Below are 21,261 nucleotides of genomic sequence, written 5' to 3'. Positions count from 1 at the left end.
GCAGGTGGTTCGGATGCGGGTTTCGCGTCTGAAGCATCTAATCGCGCGATAACAACCAATCCCCCTCTTTCCCGAACGGGGTGTTAATTGGAAGCTTTTACCCAAGCGTGTGTCACAATTGACATCCACTTCTTCAGGTTTTACCCGCCAGACTTCTTCGGATGCACTTGACAAGGTTTGCCAATCGGTAACGATAGTTAGTTTGTGTTTGTGCGTGCATGTGAAGGTTTCGGACATCGAAAATAGATAGTGTGTCGCGGTCAAACATCGCAGACATTTGAAAGCGACCTCCAACACCGAAGACCGGTAGTTGTCATGTTGTGGAGTTGCAAACAAGTGGCAACATGGCGCTTGAAGTAGATCACCTTCCAACTTTCCACCCGGTTTGCTTGTTGGTGAGATGTAGATAAAAAGATCCAAAAGTGTATGAAGCAATGTTATCGACTTAATGCGTGATCTATAAAGATCTTGTTTCGATGCTATCTTGAATCATTCTGCTTATAGAAGAGCAAATGCGACTGCAAACCGTGGATTGAGTTTAATGCATAAAATTGAATGCTGTAGCTTTTCGTAATGCAAGCCCTTTTTGCGTGGGTACTACACTGATGCAATATTCAATTAAGCTGCAATGCATCCTCGGCAAAGATCTAAACTACGGGGTATGATGCTGACTCCAATCATCCAAACCCCGGAACAGTATGCCACACATTCACTTTTCTGTGTGTTTCTGTTGTAATGTGTTGTTTGCGTTCTTGTTTTTCATCAGCTTAAGGCCTCGGTTGTCGCGTGTCGTGTGTGTTTTCTGCGCGTGGTCGGATATCATGAAGTCGACTGAAATAGGGCTGCATCGTGCACTTCAATGAGCGCAAAATGGTGCAATAAATGAGTGTATGAATTGCAGGCGTAATTAAAACATCCTGTATAGCACAAAAAATAAATTTCTGAAGCGCTGGAAGAATGGGAAGGATGTAAAGGCTCAAAAGATATGGCGCATTATGTGATCTTTCTAAGAAAGGTGTTAGTAGGCAGTATTAAAATTATCATACTGAGTTATGAATTGAAAAAAACAACAATCAAAGTACTTCGTTGACCATTACTCATTGCATAATATAGTTGTAAGAAAAGGTTTAATTAACATTAGAAAAAGATGGATGAAATAAAAAATAATAATTTACATACCTCACCGTATTTACACACTTTTTCTGTGCGAAAAAGACTTTATGTTTGAAATATTTCTTTTGATTAGGCCGGTGGTTGAGTGTTCTCGATTTAATTTATTGTTATTGATAAATGAATAATTATACAGTGCAGAACATGACTTTAGGACAACGCCTCCGCCGTATTGTTGGATGATTAATGATGTGGTCATGTGGATATCAATTGTAAGTTATTGTAAGTTGAAAAAACATAGCAAAACACATTAGTGAACAGAATCAGAATCCCAACTTTTTAAAAACTAGTTTCAAAAATGTTATATCGTTCTGAAAATTACCCACATTCCACATACGCTTTTAAGCTTATTCCGGGCAGGTTTGTTCCCTGCTTTCCGATTCTTGTTCCTGTACTTATACTTTCGGTTTCAAAATGGTTCATTTCTCGACAATACCTTGATTAACACGTACAATGACGACAATGCTGGTATATTTTCCAAATGTTTAAATTGCTATAAGAAATACATTAATCGAGAGCATTAATTTTGTGGCGGCCCGGTGGTGTAAGCGACAACAGCACCGGTCTTCAAACGGCCGGACCGGGATTCAAATCGAAATGGCAAGCCTTTCGATGGCCGACATGACTTTGGAGTTCGTTAAGGAAAAAAAGAAGAATTGAAATCTACTAAAAGTTGATATTTTATGCTTTATTCAATAATATCACATAATGATGGAAAACAATAACATTATTCTCGTTTATTTTCGAAGTGTAAAATACACTTTCAAGCTTACATTTTTTTCATCATTTGAATCAACTTTGAAGCTTTCTATCTTTAAATATAATGAATGTTCTATGATGTCCGAATTAAAAAAAAACACGAGTGCTGTTTTTTGCTTTTTTTATTTATTTTAATTTTATTTAATTTACGTCCTTTTTTATATGCATTTTTCCTTGCTTGTGTTATTACCAGAAATAATGTGTTGGTATATTTATGCACTGCACTGTAATATTTCGACCATTTCAACGTTCTCAGTGGTAAGAAGCTGTAACTACGCTTCGTTCTTTCCATGTGGTGAACCGTTTTCCTTCTTACAAAGCACATACTGCGCCACAACAACTTTCGTGCACCGTAGGGTGAAGTGTTTCGAAAGCATAATTCACAGGCATGCTTAGAACCACGACCAGCAGCAGTAGCAGCAGCAGCAGCACGATCATGTCGTCAGTCTTAGTTCACTGCATCTTAGCATAAGCATTGTCATTGAAGCTGTAGCACTCCAGCACATTATGCCGCTGAATAACGCTAACGTGTGCGCTATTTCTTTTCCTGTAAAAACCCCGTTTTAAAAGAATCCTTTTTTTTCGCACGAAAAGGAAGTTTATAGCACGGATTGGCTTGTGCACACGGTCACAATCGGCGCGGTGACGACCCTTCGATTCCATTGTTCTCGTTTGGAGTGGTGTCGCTCTCCCGGTCTCCCCGCTAGAGGTTTGCGTTTGTGTGAACGATTTCGGCCCGAGTTGGACGGATTGGTGGCTGGTGGAACACAATTTAAATAAGTTGATAAAATCTTATGCAACCCTCCGCGCTGGGCACATGCTGGGTTTTCAGGTACCGCGCGAGCAGCACAATGCAACGTACGAATCGATTTCTAAGAGACACTTCTAGGAATGGGGATAGATGCTGAGTACGATTTCTGTCGATTTTCATTTATGCCTGGCTAACGTTCTGCTTGAGGAGTTCCGCTTACTCCAGGACTGAAACTAGTCGATTGGGAACTGTACTTTACACCGTTTGGTTGGCAGCTTCTACGCTACTAAATTGCTCGACATTCGCGCCGGCAATGGTGGTGAAGTAGTTTTACTGCTACTCCAAGAACTGAAACCTTTACCCTGTGCTCAAGGGTAAAGGGTTACCTGTCCCCTCCATCTCTCTCCTTCGGTAACTCCCCCTAAGGAAAGGGTTGTCGTTAATGCCATGCACAAATAATTAGTCTTCAATGTACAAACAAATGATCTAATGGTCGAACGTTGTTTATGATTATGAGGCAATCTTGATGGACCGATTGCCGCAACTCGAACGTTAAACCGAAGCAGTAGAATGGTGGCAGTGTGTCATTCCTACTGTGGGAGAGGAAAAACACTGAAAAAGGAAAGACAACGCAGCGACCGGAGAAGAATAGGCAGTAATACGGCAGCCAGTACAGTGGTTCTGTGTGTGGTTGTGGGGTTATTGATGATTATTGGTAGCATATTACGGACTGGTTGCAGAATCGAGCGGTTTTATCGCGTTTAAATATGCTCGCAATTCTACTCTGTTCCCATCTACATCATTAGTCTGGACCGGTGCCTGGGGTGTATGTTTTATTGTGATATTTTAATTAAGCAGTTTAAAGGAGGCGGTACTTATGAGAGTGTGTTTGTTTTTCACTTATCGAAAGGAAGTAACGCTCCTATCCGCTTATTTGCTGCAATACCACCAAAGCAAACGCAACGTTCTGCGGTGCAGTCATTTATCTCTCGAAAAAGTTCTGATGGCAACTTTGCGCAAATGCAGAAAAACGAAGGAAAGAAACAATGCATTGCATTATCTTTATGGTTATTGCACAGCAATGGTTTTGTACGTTTTGTGCAAGACATATTACGACGGTGTCACTGTACGCTAAAAGGTCTTGCTATATCTTCTGCAAACAATACGCTGTGTTCCCCCCGGAGTTCGTGGCTTCGTGGCAGGCGAGTTGAACTGCACAGTACCACCAGAACTGCCATTAGCAAATCGGCATGAATATGTGTTTTTTTGTTGTTGTTGCTTGTATTATATCTTTTAATGTGCAATTTTGGAGTGTGCTGAAAGGAGTGAGCATCCCACTTTGTCTGGATTTTTATTTTATTTTCCATCTCGCGGTTTGGTGTGACTTAAGTGAACTATCCCTAAAAGGAGCTGGCAAAGCTGGTATTTTATTTGCGAGTGGCGGGCGTTTTTTGTCCACGTTGATGGGTACAGTTTGTCATCATCAGGTGTGAATCCTTGATGGAAACTTGTTTTTTTGTGGTGAATAAAAGTGTTAAAAGGGTATCATCGGTATAAATTAAGTGAACAAAGGAAAATATCATCAATCCATCCAGACTGTGCCTTTGTACAGTGGTTCACTGTTAATTGTTCACTGTTTTCGTCAAGCAGAGTATTTTCTTCATAGTCTTTTGAAGTCTGTAATCCAACATTTCTCATCACTGTCGGATCACATCATATCGGAATTATCACGCCTCCTCTGCCACGTGGATGATCAAATAGGCCTTACGTAGCAATCCTCAAGACATGATCGAAGATTCGCACTGACTGCTTAGTGATGAAAAAGACGTGCCGCTCATATAGAGGTCGTCATTGTAACAAGTCCTCGATTATTGTTTTACAGGAGCGAGGCTCTAAACAAGGCTTCGGAGCAGTTTCCTTTTCAACTCGGTTAAGAAGAGTGAGACAACGACACAGAGCGGTATAACAGACGTAGTTGAGTACCTTGGACTGACAAATGCTCTACATATAGTAGAATTACTGCTCTTTTCAAAGAATTAAATCGCTCTTATTCCTTACCCATTGCGATTCAATGCTTATAACAACTCTTTTGAGAGTCGTTGTAATTAAACTAACTGTGAGTGAGTTCCTTCACCATGCAGCTAATCTTGGAGAAGATGGCTGAACAGAAGTTGAACACATACCTTCTCTTCATAGATTTCAAGGCCGTATACGATTGCATAGCCAGGGTAAAACTCTACGAGGCGAGGCGAGGCAGGCGACAGAAAACCTCGGGTAGCAGATTAACGAGGCAAAGATCAAATGGATGGTGGCACCATCAGCGACCCTACTAAGAAATCCGGAACTACGTGGGGGTGATGTACAGATAGGTGACCACAAATTTGAAGTCGTAAAAAAATTTACCTATCTCGAGTCAAAAGTCAGAACCGAAAACAGCATAGAGACGAAGTTGCGCGCTAGGATGCTGGCGGCTACCTCAAAAAAAACCTGTCGCAACGGTCGAAGCTGGGACTGTATCGTACCTTTATAGTCCTAGTACTCACATACGCCTCTTAGACATGGACCCTGTCCAAAACAGACGAAGCCCTCTAAGCCGCCTTCGATAGGAAGATGCTCAGAAGAATCGTTGGCTCCGCATGTATGGAAGGACAATGGAGTAGTCGCTACAACGACGAGCTGTACGAGCAGTATGACGACCTCACCGTCGTGCAGCGATTAGGCTCGCCAGGCTCCGATGGGTTGGTCATGTTATACGCATGACACCGGACGTCCCAGCTCAGAAAGTCCTTTTAGACCGTCCACACGGACAGAGGAGGCATGGTAGGTCCAGATTGAGGTGAGAGGATGGCGTGGAATCATCCCCCATCAAGGCAGGTGTAACGGTTTGAGCGGCTCTGGATTCTGCTGCGGCATGCCGAGACCGCAAAGCAGTTGTAGCACCTGATAAGTAAGTAAGGAATTAAGTGCGAGTTCCTAGTAAATATATCGACTCTCAAAACAGTTGAAAAATCTCTTAGCGATTTGAATCCTAAGAGAGTTGCTAAAACTCTTAGCGATTCAAATTACACAACCATGTTGCAGTGCTGGTCCAACATATCGGAAGTTCTTGATGACTTCAATGAATCGAGGATGCCCATCATTATCTCATAGTCTATGCGTATGCAAGGCCTTGTGTAATTTCGAGAAATAAGTAAAAATCTTTTCTTTACGATCGTTATCTGCTTATCCTATTCTTTCTTTTCCCTACGTAAGGATAATGATATCATACAAGCCACATAGAAAGAGGATTTTATTTATTTTAAATAACAATTTGTTTTACTCACTCCTTCACAGATCTACTTGTGAGTGCGAATCGATTTACGGACCCAAACGTGACTTCCTATTCCCGAATGCTGATCGACGTTTCCGGGGATCAACTTATCGTCGGAGCAAGGTAAGCTATCATTCTTTATATTTTGCAGTATTTTTCAGTACTTCTACGTGCACAATCATACAAACACATCAGGACGAGTTAAAAGCATTTTAAAAAAAACCGAGTTGTGTCGTACAGGAAATGAAGATGTAAACGGATCATTAAAGTAATGTCCGAACGATCCATATCGGAACCGGCACACCGTGGACACGAAGGGAAACGGTTCGCTTTGTTAGATTTTTTTCTCGCTTACAGCTGTTGCTGTGCTCAGCTTATAAAACCGTGGTGTCGTTTTCCCTCTCGCTGGTCGTAACACGGTTTCGCGATCATGATCGTTTAATGAACGATGAAAATATCATAATGACCACACGGGGCCCTGGTAAGTCCTGCACACAAAAAAAGCATTCCGTCTCGCAGTGGCAGCAGCTGCTTTCTCCGGTTGGCTAAGGGGTTGGTTATAATGTTTTAGCATCGTTTGCTTCGTCTGTTGCAGTACAGATTTGTTGTGTTTTTCTCTCGATCGTTTCATGAATCCACTTCCTATCCTTCCAATGCTGCGTTGTGCCTGTGTTCACGAGATTCAAAGTTCGCAACGTATCTCTCCACCGATCCACCGACACTCAACCACTCTAATGGTCATTGTAGGATCGATTTCATCGATCGTCACTCGTCGACGGTATTGTAACCTCCCGATGGCCTGTCCGAGTTCCGCAAGTCTGTGTCTGGAAAGTAAAAAGGTCTCGCGATCCGTCATCAACGGTCATCTTCGGCTCGTTTGGTGTTTGGCTGGCCAAAAAAGGTCTCACCTTGCGAACCACGAAACGGTCGAGATAGGGATGACTCGTGGAGGGCAGTGGAGGGCATCTGAGGTGGAGCGAAGGGCATCAGCAGGTTCGGCGCGTATGATTACTTTCATTTCACCTTCCGGTCATAATTATCGATGCGAACAATGATCTTCCGCAGCACTTCTTCCTTTTCTGTGGTGCCCCGGAGGCATCACCCACCGTCGCCTCGACACCGCCAACGTCCATTTCGGAGAAAGGGTTGTGGGAGGAGAAAAAGAAATGGACTCGCCGGGAATGTGTTGCATCGCGATGGCGGATCTATCCTTGAGGGGTTAAGCGCAAGATCGCCCACCAGATGGGGATGCGCGTGGTAGAAATTCTCGCGCTCGATCGAACTTTCGACACGGCTTCGAGTGCTGTTTTAATGATGCTTTCTGTCTCGGTTGGGTAAAGTGTGTGTGTGTGTGCGTCGGTTGATTATGTGAGGTGTGGATGTTGCCAGGCGCGAACTTTTTCTTTAACGATGTTGAATAGTGTGATCGATCAGATTAAGGAGGAAGTGTTTTCTTGGAGTTTCAGTCTGAGGATTCAGCCATAAACAAACTTGCTAGGACAAAAAAAGTGATTAAACTATATTATCAACTTTTTAATGGATACTTGACCGGGACCGGAAGATTTAGGGACTTATTTCAAAGTGCCAAACAAATTCAGATGGGTCTGTATTCTGATTAATCTGCTTTAACGAATATTTTATAGATGAAGCACATGTTTTTTTTCTTCTGCTAAGCAACAAATTCTTAGAAACATTTTATTTTATTTTTTTTTTATTGTATTCGAGAAAAGGACAGCAGAATTTACATTCACCTGAAATTCTTAAAACTCCATCAAAATAGAATGTAGAAATTGACTATATTTCGGTAATTTAATTCCTATATGGACTAATGACAAATTCTGTTTTACAATAAAAATCTTCTCTTTAGTACAAAGAGCTCTTAGGTTCCTTTTTTGTGAATGTACTTTCTTTTTTCTGGAAGCATTTTGAACCCTTTACCAAACTGGTGGCATCGCATAATTGGCACCGTATTTCATCGAACGTGTGTTGATCGAGAAAAGCACATGTGCCTGAAAACAACAAGACATACCCATGATGTACCTCAACATTGTGCACGGTTCCTGCAGTAGGTGATAATGAAGGAACTAATTTACAAAAATGGAAAGAAGGGCCCACCTTTTGTTGCCGAATGCATTTAAGAGATGCAGTTTCGAAAAAAACTAGTTGAGAAAAAGGAGAGAACCACTTACTGCTGCTATGAGTTGCTGCTGTGAACTTTGAGAAAAGTATTCAGAGGAACTGAGTGATTGTTAACAATTGGTTACGGTTGCTTTTGCATTTGTAATTTAAAAGAGGTTTTGTGAGAGATAGTTGTGTGTATTTACTTCAATTATATGTCATTATAGTGAAATTTGTAAGCAAAGAATTGGGTCCTTAAATTACAATGAAGGTAGTTGGCAAAATCGGCCTTGAAGAGTGAAAAATTATTTGAATAGTTAAATAGATCCTACTAAAGTTTTATTAAATGTTTGGTTTATAAAAATCTGTCACTATTTTGAGAATAAAAACCATTAACTGGACACACAGGACAAGTTTACCTCCCAGATGTTGGCCCAGATCAGTCGGAACTCCTTCACGTAAACCATCCGAAACATGTTTGATTGTCCGCGTTTATCGCGCGTACGTGGTTTAAACTCTCTCCCCAAACTTAAAAACGACTTTAAAGATGAGATAAAAATATGACAACTCTCACCTAAACTGCCATTCCGAGTCTCGATTTAAAATTCAAGGCAAAAAAGCAACACTTAAACCTGTAACTTGGCCTGGCGAAAGAACAATCAGGAGGAATCAAGTTGCATCTGGTTTGCGTGCAGTTATTTTGTGTTCGATGACGGACATTGCGTCCATCTTGTTGCATTGGGTATCCTTCTTGTACGAATGTGAGTGGAAAATACAGCCAGGTCCAGGTTAGTGAGAATTATTTGTCCGATTCGAACAAGCACTTTACGCAATATTAAATGGTGAAATAATTGTCACAATAAACGGTGTATTTATGACTTGCAGCAGGTTCCCTGATACCGGGGTGCAGTGTGAAATGGAGGGGTATTTTTTATGAGATTTCGCGTTCAACGCTTTGAATCATTTTCCTGCTATAATCTTGTCTTTTTTAAGGCGATCATGCAGCGTGGAAGTGAATGTAAAGGAGGCTCGTTTTGCATGTGAAGTTCAAGTGGAATTTATATAATTTTAATATCCGTACCACAAAACATCAATTATCATGATTGAATTGAGTGTTACTGAAATTTTATGGTTTATGGTGCAAGCACGCGTATTAGGACGCTAGTTTGGCGTAAAATTTGATCCGTTCAACGTTTCCAATCGCACAACTTTCTTAATTACCTCTGATGGATTCGAAGTCTTCAAACCAGAAGAAAGCTTCGAAGAGCAAATTTACATCCCGAACTACCTTCGGAACCTTTAAATCCCTCTAATGAGCGTATCAAATCCGTCGTCGCTCAATCAATGCCCCGTTTTATGGCAAAGTTTTTTTCACTGTCAAGGTTTTTCAGTGACAAAAAAAAGCTAATGCTGACGTTGATAAGTCCCCGGGAAGTTGGGCTGCGAACAAAAGAAGTGGTAAAAAGGGAAATTGGCAGTATCCGTCCTTTTTTTTTTTGCGATCCACGATATTCCCCAAGTGCGCTTGTGCGATCGTATCGAAACTTATCGCATTTGACAGGGCGCGATGGTAAAACTTTCTCTCCGATTTTGATTTGTCCTTCTCCGTCGTACGGATTGGAAACGATATTTTATATCAATCCGTGTGCCTGTGTGCCGTTGTTTGGAGAGAAACCGCATGCCCTATGTCCATGCCTAAAGTGTGTAGTGGGTGGCTTGGGTAGAAGGTATCTCCCTAGATGGACACGCTTTATCGTGTCCTGGCAGCCGGATTATTATGGTTGCTGGTTTTTACTTCATTAAAAACGTATACTGTCAATGTTATCAGCCAGCGCAAACCGTGCGGAAAGCGTCTTGTGGGACTCACTCATTTTCGCATTTATGGGAACGGCGGTGTCTATCTGTGGAAAATGTTTTCCTGCTTTAAAGTCCTGGATGGATAGATTGATGGATGGTAGGGTTATGACCTGAACAGTGCTTATTTAATAGCTTTTTATGGAGAGAAATGTGTGAAACGCAGATATCAGATATCACTTTTGCGTGCCAATAAAATGGTTTGCGTTTGAGGGAGGGCCTAAGACTTTAACTTTGTCAATAGAGACAGTAAAAGGAAAGCTAGCGAAAGAGATCGAGTTCCATAAAGTTAGTTAAGTTGTGTTTTTCTTTGTTAATCCCTCTCATTGAACAAATCTTCAAATACAGACTCCACTGTCAGCGGAATGAATCCTTTCATTCAAAACCCAAACTGACACACTCTGTCATATCAACGCATCGGCCCTAGACATCGTGTTCCATAAACGCCCCTAATAGCGACGATGATTGGCAACAAATATTCGCTTGTTCTTGTGCACAAAACCGCGTTGGTGCGCGTTTTGAATGCTCGCCGATGTGTCGTCGTTTGATCTGTTTCGGCACGGTATCGGCATTTTAGGTTGGCAGCTGAGCAGTCACCGCCTGTACACACAGGCGCGCACCCCGGGATGGACAGGATTAGGTCAACCGGATTTTAAACTCTACGTCAGCTACACTGTGGCTCGATGATCGGATGATCGAAACGTGGCCCGAATGGCGGCTCGCACTTGTCATCTAGTAATTAGAAGAAGATGACCGCCAAAGTAAAGATTGTCCGAGGACGGTTCAAGAACACTTGAGCTAGAAAACGAGAAAAAAAAAACTTCTTGCCTCCATAACGAGGGCTGCCTTTTTTTCTTTTAAAGCCCCATTCCAGACTCCAGAATGACAATGAATCGTTTGAATCTCATTAGTAATCGCCGATCGTACACCGTGCATATTGACGGTCCAAGCAGATCCAGGCAAACTTGGGAAGGGTGATGATTGCGATGAGTTTTTAATTGGATTCAGCCCTGACCTCCAACGCCAAATGGTTCGACTTGCGGACTGGGAACACCTTGTGAAGTGGAGTGAAGTTGTTCGGCAAGATCGTTCTTTCGTTTGCATAGAACGTATGTTCAGACGTATAGTCGGGTTGAACAGCTTGTCTGCAGAGAGTGTTATGATAGGCGCGCGTTGAGTAGACGAGATTATCGCATCATTTATCAAAAAAAGGGAAAACGAATCGCAGCCCGAGAAGGTTTGATGAATGATCGTCGAAAGTAACGCGACTGTCGTCGTAAGATCATTGAGACACGTCCTCACGCCGTCTGCAACGGGGGTTGTCGGTGAGTACTCAACACACTGTTCCCGTTAACCTGTCAAATGTGGCTCTCAGTCGATCGGTTCTTTCTATTCGACGATTCGATGGTTTGTTGGATTGATCGGTTGGAGTTCGGATACAACAGGCCACGGGTTTTAAACTGGCCTGGTATTACAGTTTACAACTTGTTTCATTTCATTTTTACAAAATCTTTGAACACATGCTTTTACTCTCTACACATGAAATAATGAAGCCAATATCACGTTTAACTAATTATGAGCAATAATTAGAATGGGCACGTCATGTATACGTACGTCTTACCATGCTCCCTAAATGCGTCAAGCAAGCAAGTTAAAACCATTTAAGCTACTTAAAGCTTGTGCTTACTTCACAAACACATGGCAGTTGCAGCTTTTCTGAGTATGAGACAAATCTTAACGGTGGTAAGAATCACGCCTCACAAGCAATCATGTTCAGAAGAAGTGGAAAAATTGGACAAAATCTCCCGGAGGGCTTACCTAATTAATTAGTTACATTTTTTGTGTGCTGTTGTGGTTTAACAACGGGATATTCTCAAATTGCATGCTGCTCCAAGAGCTCGTGATTGCGTCCTTAGTGGTACTTCGTGGTCGGAATGAGGTGAGCGTGCGAAGGCTTCATTTGCTGTATGCGGGATGTCTTCAAACTGTTTGTTACATGACTCTCCAGTTACAACAGTGTGATCGTGTTACTTTTGGGGTTTATCCGAACTCTGGTGGAGTCTCAGAAGCGGGGAAACAGTGTAAGGAGTGCGTGTTCTTTTGACTCACATGCAGGGATTCATTCTCTCAATTGCACAATAAACTGCGGTTTTCCATACTTCCATCACCTTAGGGCAGCGCTTTATTTTTGCTATCTACATAAATAAGCTCCTTTTTTTGAGAAGCTTCGTAAGTTATTTTTTTTTCTTTGAGGAACGGCCTGGCCGTATTCCTATAAAGTTCATATTGTAGTGGTTAAAAAATGTATCATTTCTTGCATTATTATCATGAATTTACTTAAAATAATTCAAAAAATAATTCTAGAAGCAGCACTTAAACCTTAAAACGTACACAAATTACTACAATAGTACATACAAACAATAAATCGATCGATCATCAAAGAAAGTTAAACAAAAATCAGAAATATTTTAACTTTTGCATTTGCGTTTTTGCTTTTCTGTGTAGATTAAATTATCCATAGGACAGGACAAAGTGTAACCCAAAACCTGTAAAATAACTGTTCGGCGTACGTGTATTACAAGAGCTAGTAAATGAATGGCTGTTGACAAAATTATTTGTTATCCTTAACACACATAACTAAAAAGAAAATGCTAACGCTTTTCCCACCAGTGAACTCTGTGAATAATTTTCTCAACAATCTGAATGAAGCGAATCCGTTTTATGTCATACTTCAAACATTAATAACTCCAACATGTTTTTAGCATTTATTGATACAAGATTTGTGTTTCTGAGACTACAATCGCCTCTTAAATACTCAACAAACCTCAACAGATGGGTTGGGACAATTTATTTTACTAGGTCTTTTGGCCTTCTATCGAGACTGACCGAAGACTAACGCAATCAAAAACTGATCCTTCTTTTTGTGTTTGATAACGACACTCTCCATTCGGAAGGCCGATCGTTTTGTTGAGCTGAATTTTCTCGTCCTATATTTGTTCCTCAAAACGTGTTACAAATTTGTTAGAAGTTTTCGATTATCATTTCAAATGTTCTTGTGTATTTGTCATTTTGAAAACCCTTTAAAGTAAGAAATAATAATTTTGAAAAGACCTTTTTTTCATTTTACCACTAACCGAAAAGAAACGTGTGTCGCTTTTCAAGAGAAATAAATCTCTCCCAATTCTACCAGTTCCTACGGCTATAAATCGCTAACGGAACGAGTATGAAAAAAAAAACAAAAAAAAACCTGTCCCAATTACTTTCTCGTAAGTTTAATCGAATTCGGTTCCGGGAGGTTGGGTGTGTTTTTGGATCTTTGCCCTTGTGATAATGGACTGAAACTGGCTGATGGGATAACGACTGTACTTCCAGTTGCTGGTTTCCGTGTACATCCTCCTGCTGCAGTCCCTAGGAGAAAAGGTTCAGATTAAAAGTTTTCAATGTATTTCTTTATCCTTCTTGTGTTTTTTTTTTATGTTCAAAATATCCTTATCGTTATCAGTTACAGCATCGCGAGCCCGTCGCGGAAGGAGGTTCAATTTCACTGTGCACCGATTAACGCACCTGAGCAATCGTTTCGTGTGGCTCGTTAAAGCGTGGCGTCGCAAATCGCTTGCAAATAATGAGTAACGAGCAGGTTCACATAGTTTTCACTCCTGTGTTTTTTTGCACAATATGTTCTTCCCAACCACAAAGGATGTAGTTGCCGTTTATGTGGCTTAATGACGTGAGTATAAGCTTCGGGTTGGGATGATTTGCTGTTCACAATAACGCAACCCTCTTCTCGGCCAAGCTCCTGTTTCAGGATGAGAACGAATGGAAAACAACATAACGACTGGTGTGTACCGATTAACTGAGCTCAAGCATTCTTTCCTGTAACTTCACTCGCACTGTTAACTGTAGCTTATAATATTGGTCGATGAATCTGAACCTCCAGAGCACAAGCTTTATGAGATATGGATGTGTTTTATTACTTCTGTTTTCTTTTTTCATTCATACACTTTCCCATGCGAGTATGTCCTGGCCTTTTTGCTTGCGTTACAACTACTGCGGGAGTCCGTAAGTCATATTTTACGCACGCATAATTAACAGCTGCCGTGTCTACGTCTGGTTTCGATGGGTAATGTTTCTGTTATTGAGGCGAGCGACTAAGCGATGTTGGTTGGTTGGCAATTTTTAAAATGTGAAATGTTTTTACCATTAAGCAAAGTGTTCAATATTTCTTCGTTAATATGAGATGAGGCTTTATGTTACATCAGCGCCTGTTTTGGCATTTGCTGATGAGGTGATGGGGCCATTATGCAGTTCGTTGAAGTAGTTTTATTGATACTTAAGGTCAACCAATGTCGATTATCTGTCATGCAGTGATGTATTATGACTAATATTTCGTAAGAAAGTTAAATATGTTCTTGGTGGTTCTGCAAATTGATTCCTCCATGTCATTTTACCCGTTTATCATGAAAGAAATTGACCTATTATCGTTTAAAAATGAACTAGAAAACGTTTCCCACTCACGTAACCATGTTACCGGGTACGGTTCAACGTTGTGAGATTTAATGATATAATTCTCGTCAACATCAAATGCAGTGACGATTGTTGTATTCATCCCAGGACCGTAAGGTACGCGTTGAAAGCTAGAAATAGAAACTTCACTAAGACCTACTTTCGGTTTCATTTTCGCCACCAATTCTTGACAATGACGACGGCCTAACCCTTTTTGCTGTTTTGGTGCTACATTAAAAACTCCTACCGACACGGAAATCACAGTGAATTGACTAATATTTTGATATTTAGGAAGGCTATAATTTACAAACCATAAACAGACGGTTGATAGGCGGTGAATAAATCGGCTCGCGTTGAAGAGTGATGTGAGGTGAAGGGATGAATGGTAGAAGAAGGAATATATATTTTGCAAGGAAATTACACGGAGACATGAAGGGTTGGCTCTCACAGCTGATGTGGTGGATCATCTGATCAACGAACCGTTTAAATGGTAATGACGCAAATTATGAAATCTTTTAGTGTTTAGTGAAGATTTTTTACGTAAATATTGGGAATCTAGCTTAAGCTTTGAATCAAATAATTCTCTTTAGAATACAATAACTTTTTCCGTTCTGTACAACAGTGCATGGGTTGAGGCCAAAACAATAAATTCTCGCCTTTAAACTTCCAAATTTCCGCTAATTGTCGTCGATCGAATAAGATAGTTGTCACCTGGTGCCAAGTCTAGACTCTGAAACGGATAATGTTTAAGTAGTTTTTGACTAATGTAACAAATATGACTCGATACAAATGACTGAATTCTGTTGAAATGACTTGAAAGCAGTCTATATTTGCCATATTCATGCAGAGCATGATTTTCGTTGTGTGGAAATTTCCATTTAGTGACGGTAAAGATTGCACATCAGAATTGGCAACGTTTCTCGCCCTTAATTTTCGTCTTTATTTCGAAAAGAGTCATTTCTTCAATTAATTTCCGACGTTTTGAATATTTAAATAGTGCTTTCAACCACTCGCTGTAAATAATATAACAAGCTTTTCTTCCTTCTCACACGGATTTTCCTTGGACCAAAACGTTTTTTGCCTTAAGAAGCTTGTATCAAGACTCGATCGATTTTTAATAGAAACAAATAGAAACAATTCTTCCTGCAAATGATTTTTCTGACTGAAAAATAATGGCAAAATTTTATAATGCGTACAATAATGTATGTAATTCATTTGTGGTGGGAAGAGGAATATTTGTGTTCTCAGTCGCCATGGTGGGAAGAAGAGATTCGCTTCTCTCTGCCTGTCTGTGTGTGATTGTCGAAGGCTTCCAAGACCGTTTTATTTATACCCAATCTTACAATAGTTTTTGGTCGTTTTTGTAACCAATATTATTTCTTAGTGGTTGTTCTTATTGCTATTGCATTTCGTACAAAAATATTAACGTAAGCATAAAATGTGTCACGGTGCGATTGATTGCTGCACTTGCAAGAAATGTGTCGGATATCATTCGTCGTTGGATCTATATGCTTGCAATGCATGAAGTTACTTGTTTGTGTTTTGTTGTTTTGTGTTGCTGACCACTGTCTAGACTCGCTGGTTGTTTTGAACTGATATCATATTGCATTGCGTCGCTCGCTAGCCGGGTGCGCTGGTAAGTGTTTGAATGTTCATGTTAAGGCGTGCGCGTGGTCAAAATAGCTGAATGTACATTTCTCACGCTCTTGGCTAATGCAGGTTATTTGTTAAATTGGTGAATTTCCGCCCACCGTAGAATGCTACGTAAGGCTTGTTGTATGCGAAATAATGTATACTCTAGTGAGATGTTTAGCAGATATGCTACACCTCCCCTGTTTAGAAGAATAATGTTAGATTGAGTGAAAATATTTTTGCGAAAGAGTAACATTATTCTCTAGCAGTTCTATAATTGTATGCAATTTTTTTTTATATTTTTTTCTTAATTTAATTATATTTAATGTTACGTCAAGCGTTCGACTAAGGTGGATAGTATTTTATGTACACTGATTCGTTAACCAAAGAATTGATATTGGAATATTTATCGTTGCATGTATTGAGCTTGAGTTTAATATTGGATTGTTTGCTATCTTCAAAATGAAATGAGGGTTCTTCATCTTTTATCAAATCGAATTTTGCTTTCTTAATGAATGCTAATGTTCGCAATTTTTCTTGAAGTATTTTTTTCAACTTTTCTTTGACATTGTTAGTTATCGATGCTTTGCGCTGTACTTCACATATAGTGGTATTGTTATATTCCTCGTTATCAGCCTCTCTTGATGGGCATTGTAATTCATTTTCAGTATCATTCACATCTTTTTCATATAACTCATTCATAAGCTTCTTAGTGTTCTTATGCGTTTTCTTTGCGCTTTTACTTTTGTTAATTGCATCTTCAGATTCATTGATTGCTTCGCAGTTCATGTCATTAAATATATCATTCATTTCAAACATATCATTTAAATCATTGATTCTCTTTATATCTTCTGCAGTGTTATTTTCATTACATATTTGTTCTTGCTTAGAATGTTCTGTTTTAAAGTCATATTCAAATGCTTTTTCATTATACAGAGTAAAATTATTCAAAGATTCTTCATCATTTTCATATTGCTTATAGTTAGTTGTTTCATATTTGCTTCCGCGTTCATATTTTTCGTATTCTTCGTAGTTGTAATCTTTATCTTCCGTTTGTGCTCCATTATAAAAGATCTTTTCCTGTTCTAATATACGTTTTTCTTGAACGTTTTCTTTTGAACAACGATTTTCATTTTCATGTTTTTGTTGTCTTATGTGGAATATACTTTTAACTGATCTCTTATAAATATTTTCTCTCAAATCTGGATTTATTTTTATACAGCTAAGTTCATTTGATTTTTCATGTATCTTCGCATTGGTTTTACGATGCTCGATATCGTTCTCTACAATGTTTTCATTTGTCCCATACTTTTGAGCATGATCTCTGTTATCACTATTATTTTCAACATTTTTCCTGATTTGCTTATACTGTTCTCTAGGATATCTGTGTAATTGTTCGAATTTTATCGTGTTAGGTAGATTCGAATTTTGTCTTCCATTTGCCTGGTTTTCATAAGACATGTAAGGTTGTATGTTCAATATGCTTAGTGAGTTCCCTGCTCTATCGATTCTGTTCCAGTTCCTCCTGCTGTTGCTGTATTTGTCTGGTGGACGATTGTTATATCTGTTTTGTGGATAATGTTCGTACCTAAAAGCTGTTCGGTTTTCGCACCTGTTATGATATCTATTGTCTCTTTTATCTATGCGTCTCCTATTTTGGAAGTAGTTTACTTCTACCCTTTGTGTTGATGCTAGTAGTTCTGCCTCGTTGATTGTTCCTAATTCGATTGCCTTTGCTAGAGAAGTGCAATTGGAATACTTAATTGTGTTTTTAGTATCTTGGTTTATTGTTCCTGCTATTAGAGCTTTGATTCCTGCTTGGGTCGCTAGTTTTTTAGCTCCTTCATTTCCTATGCTGTCTTTTATGTAGGCTCGTTCAAGTTTCGATGTAAGTCTGCTTATTTCTTCAGCAAAGCTTTCAAAATCACTTTTTTGTTTTGTTATATTTAGGATCGTCATAATCAAGTCTGATCCCTCTATTTTTCTACACGACGATTCTAATGATGAAACGATTTCGTCGATCGTGCTCGGTGTTCCTACAATTGCGTCTCTTGCTTTCCCTGTTAGTCTGGACAAAATTGCTTGGATAGCAATAGGTAGGTTATCTGGTTTGGTAATTGCCTTACACATGTTTATTGCGGAGATTATGTGTTCTAGTTTGTCTCCGTTGCCGTCGTACACTGGCACAAAATTTGCAATGACTGTTAACAATTCTATCGTGCTTGCCATTTTGTCAGGGTTAAGTTCTTCTACTGTAATCTTTAATAACCAATTGTCTTATTTTGATAATTATTTTTCTGTCTTTAGTTATGCTATGTTTGTCTGAAAATGTGTACTTATCTGCCGTTCATCAGGTTGAAATACTCGTCTGCGGTGTAATCGATTGCTGTTGGCACTTCACGTTGAGACCTGTAGTCGCTTGCGTCTACGTTGATACTCCTGTCCGTTTGCATTCTAGTAGATCATCTTGTCCGTTAAGCTCCTCGTTCAGACTTTAGCTCCTAGGCTTCTACGTTGGAGACTCCTGTCTCTTTAGATCCCGCCGGTTCACATTTGTGACCGTGGTCTCGCCTTCCAATGTTTTGAATCATCACTACGATTGCGTCTTCTTTTCACAACTTTAATATGCACGTTCTTTAATGTCGTTTATGTGATTTTTTTTGTTCACTGTTGTGGATTTTTATGTGAATGAACTTTTCACTTTTTATCTTTATCTTAAAGAGTTCTGGCCTATATATCCCAAAGGTTCCATACGATAATCATAGATTATTCTCAGCCTGTCCTTTGTTATCATTATCTGTACTCAACACATATTTATTGCTACACATATTGTGCACATCACTGTTGTTGAGTTCACTTTTTTTTATAGCCTTCACGCGACATATTATTACTTTGCACTTTTGTCTGTGTGCGTCATTATTTCTATCGTCGGATGATACACATTTTAAAATTTGTATTTTCAAAGCTTTATAGCGGTTTTTTTTTTGCTTTCAATCAACAGGATATATGATGCTTAGACATATTTTCCATCTGCATTATTTTGCCATGATATATGATGAACTTTTTTCTTAGAACATTGCCAATTATCATCACTTTTTGTGCGAAGTTCGCCTTAGAATGTGTTTAAAGACATTTTCGTTTAAAAATGGTAAATCCGTTAAAAAAATCACTTCAAAAAAATCACGTTTCTGCTTGATCGTTTGCTAACTGTCACTTTACTGATTTTGTTTTTGTTATTTGCACTGACAATTTTGGAACTTTTTACGTTAAGATTTTTCATATATGCTTCTCTCCAAATAGTCTTGAAGTGTTGACTACGGACACGTGTCTGCACAAAATTCATAAGGTATTTCCTCCTTTGATTTTACCTTATACCGGGCATTCTCGGTGATTGTCACTATATTTTTAATTCACATGCATTTCACGCACATCACATTGTTCACATTGTTCTTGCTAATATTGAGATTTTATTCAGTATAAAACTTCTTCATTTTTGCACTTCACTATCTTTCCGTATACACCAAAAACAATCACGAATTTCGTGTGGTGCTCACCATTGTGCAATTATGTCTCTGCTTGAGCATTTCGTTGTAGTGTCACTTAAGCCATCTAATATGGCACACTTATGCACTTTGATTAATTCACTTCCTTTTTTTTTACACTTATACATTTTCACCATCCGAAGATTACAGCTTAAATTCACGGTCGCCATGTGGTGGGAAGAAGAATATTTGTGTTCTCTGTCGCCATGTGGTGGGAAGAAGAGATTCACTGTCGCCATGTGGTGGAGAAGAAACTCGGACTTATAATCGCGACGAGAACAGAACAACATGATTGCTAACTGTGCGGACCAATATCTTTCCCTTTTTTGTGACTGTCCAGGCAGTCTGAAGATTCTGGATGAGAATCTTCCTTACAGGAAAGTTGGAAACATCGAGGCCTTACCTTTGGTAGGGGGACTTTCGATGCTCATCAGCGGAGCAAGTCGGCCAGGCGACTTTGGATGTTCAGAAGGAATATCCCTTACTGGCTTGTTGGAGGTTTGAGGCCTTACCTTGGGTAGGGGGACACTCAAACCTCTAGAAAGAATTGAACGCAAGGTTTAGCTTGTTGTACCTTCTCTCAGCCTGTCTGTCTGTGATTGTCGAAGGCTTCCAAGACCGTTTTATTTATACCCAATCTTACAATAGTTTTTGGTCGTTTTTGTAACCAATATTATTTCTTAGTGGTTGTTCTTATTGCTATTGCATTTCGTACAAAAATATTAACGTAAGCATAAAATGTGTCACGGTGCGATTGATTGCTGCACTTGCAAGAAATGTGTCGGATATCATTCGTCGTTGGATCTATATGCTTGCAATGCATGAAGTTACTTGTTTGTGTTTTGTTGTTTTGTGTTGCTGACCACTGTCTAGACTCGCTGGTTGTTTTGAACTGATATCATATTGCATTGCGTCGCTCGCTAGCCGGGTGCGCTGGTAAGTGTTTGAATGTTCATGTTAAGGCGTGCGCGTGGTCAAAATAGCTGAATGTACATTTCTCACGCTCTTGGCTAATGCAGGTTATTTGTTAAATTGGTGAATTTCCGCCCACCGTAGAATGCTACGTAAGGCTTGTTGTATGCGAAATAATGTATACTCTAGTGAGATGTTTAGCAGATATGCTACACATTGTTGGCATCATTTTTTATCTAACTCTGTGAATTTTGCAGTGTAAAGTATTTTATAGAGTATATCATGGTTGGTTTGAGCGTAAGACAAAAAAATTATTAGTCTAGATTATTCGAAAAACAAATTAATATTCAAAGCTTTCAGATACGTCACTCTAAGACTCGATACAAGGACTTCGCGGGATGCTTCAGCACTGCTCAAGCACTTTTAATTAAGGCACAAAACGAATGATCTAAGAGCACTTACTCCAACGCAAACAACTCTCCGTTATGTTACAGAAGATAGAAAAACTGTTCACTTTCAATACAGAAGAAGAAATCATGGCTCTGTCCCACAAACTTTACTCCGAGCGTAGCGCAAGACCTTCTACCGACCATCTGTTTTCTGTTTGCTCTGTTTATACCGAATCTGGTACGGTTGATGCAGTTTTCGATGACATTCAAGTGCATTGCTAAAATACTTCACTTCACAACCTTCGTAGCTGTTTGCAGTGA

At 39.6% G+C, this 21,261-nt stretch overlaps 2 protein-coding genes across 2 annotated transcripts in view; both read left to right on the top strand.

The window, feature by feature from the left end:
- LOC126556840 (semaphorin-5A) overlaps positions 1-21,261 on the top strand; it is a 102,226-nt gene that overhangs the window by 10,868 nt on the left and 70,097 nt on the right. Inside the window, 1 exon segment of the mRNA XM_050212364.1 lies at positions 6,014-6,113. Coding sequence (XP_050068321.1) covers positions 6,014-6,113 — 100 coding nt within the window.
- Positions 1-21,261, top strand: part of LOC126557078 (proline-, glutamic acid- and leucine-rich protein 1-like) — a 265,735-nt gene that overhangs the window by 190,334 nt on the left and 54,140 nt on the right. The window lies entirely within an intron of this gene.

This window comes from Anopheles maculipalpis, chromosome 2RL (assembly GCF_943734695.1).
Source record: "Anopheles maculipalpis chromosome 2RL, idAnoMacuDA_375_x, whole genome shotgun sequence".
NCBI classification, from domain to species: domain Eukaryota; kingdom Metazoa; phylum Arthropoda; class Insecta; order Diptera; family Culicidae; genus Anopheles; species Anopheles maculipalpis.
Note: the sequence above shows the minus strand (reverse complement) of the source record. Positions and strands in the feature narration are given on the sequence as shown.